This window comes from Triticum dicoccoides, chromosome 2A (genome assembly GCF_002162155.2).
Source record: "Triticum dicoccoides isolate Atlit2015 ecotype Zavitan chromosome 2A, WEW_v2.0, whole genome shotgun sequence".
Taxonomy (NCBI): domain Eukaryota; kingdom Viridiplantae; phylum Streptophyta; class Magnoliopsida; order Poales; family Poaceae; genus Triticum; species Triticum dicoccoides.
In genome coordinates this window covers 753331942-753333476 of record NC_041382.1, presented here as the reverse complement: position 1 = coordinate 753333476, position 1535 = coordinate 753331942, and the positions used below count along the sequence as shown (strand labels likewise).

General features: G+C 42.5%; 1 protein-coding gene across 2 annotated transcripts in view; it reads right to left on the bottom strand.

Moving 5' to 3' along the window:
- Positions 1–686: 686 nt before the first annotated feature.
- LOC119352287 overlaps positions 687–1535 on the bottom strand; it is a 2149-nt gene continuing 1300 nt past the window's right edge. Inside the window, exon 2 of one of the 2 annotated variants that reach the window (XM_037618971.1) lies at positions 687–1212. In XM_037618971.1, the coding sequence (XP_037474868.1) occupies positions 1177–1212 (36 nt within the window). In that variant the 3' untranslated portion in view covers positions 687–1176. The remainder of the gene's footprint in view (positions 1213–1535) is intronic. The other variant, XM_037618970.1, reaches the window with a different exon arrangement.

Genomic DNA, 1535 nt, shown 5'->3' with positions numbered 1-1535 from the left:
TCCTCGATGATCTCATCGGATGAACCACGATGTCGAGGATTCAATCAATCCCGTATACAATTCCCTTTGTCAATCGGTACGTTACTTGCCCCAGACTCGATCGTCGGTATCCCAATACCTCGTTCAATCTCGTTACCGGCAAGTCACTTTACTCGTACCGTAATGCATGATCCCGTGATCAACCACTTGATCACATTGAGCTCATTATGATGATGCATTACTGAGTGGGCCCAGAGATACCTCTTCGTCATACGGAGTGACAAATCCCAGTCTCGATTCGTGCCAACCCAACAGACACTTTCGGAGATACCCGTAGCGTACCTTTATAGTCACCTAGTTACGTTGTGACGTTTGGCACACCCAAAGCACTCCTACGGTATCCAGGAGTTGCACAATCTCATGGTCTAAGGAAATGATACTTGACATTTGGAAAAGCTCTAGCAAACGAACTACATGATCTTTAAGCTATGCTTAGAATTGGGTCTTGTCCATCACATCATTCTCCTAATGATGTGATCCCGTTATCAATGACATCCAATGTCCATAGTCAGGAAACCGTGACTATCTTTTGATCAACGAGCTAGTCAACTAGAGGCTCACTAGGGACGTGTTGTGGTCTACGTATTCACACATGTATTACGATTTCCGGATAACACAATTATAGCATGAACAATAGACAATTATCATGAACAAAGAAATATAATAATAACCATTTTATTATTGCCTCTCGGGCATATTTCCAACATATAGTACCCTAAAAACACACAAGTGGCATATAATCAAGTTCAACCACTCGCACTCGCCTTCGGGCCGGTGCGGTCTTCATCACCGGCGTAGCCACCATCACCATGTCCATTGTTGGCGCTGCCACCATCACCATCGCCAACGCCATGTTCCTCTCCCCCACCAGCTCTGTGCCGGCTTGCAACTTGCCTTCTTCCTCTATTATGTTTGAGTAGTTGTACTAGTTCTTGAGGATTCGGATGAACCCTTGCATTGCATGGTTAGTACTTTGTTATTGATTAAGCAATCAGATTCTCTTTATATGTGTGCGTTGATGGTCTCATGGTGTTGTGAAGGGCGCCCACACATCATTAGCCACTTATAGACTTGAGGTGATTTATGTTGGTGAGGAGGCTGGTTGAGGAGGTAGGTAGTAATAGGGACTAGCTCCCTTCATCCCTGGTAATATATGCACCACATACCTGATAACTTACGTACAAACATTGCGGTAAGTTTGACTCAGGAAAAAAGTTGGTGAACCATACCCGATAAGGTCTTTGTAAATTGAATGATAACTTACGTATCACAGAAATGGTAAATTACATATGAACACCATGTTAACTTTGACCCGGAGAAAAAGAAGATGTTAAAACATACCCCTGGTATAACTTCCGTGTAAATAACATGATAATATATACACCCCAGACCTAATAACTTACGTATAAAACACCACAGTAATTTTGGCTAGGGATTTTTGTTGTTGAAATATACCCTGGTAACTACTGTGTCAATATCAGTGTAAAGTCATCATG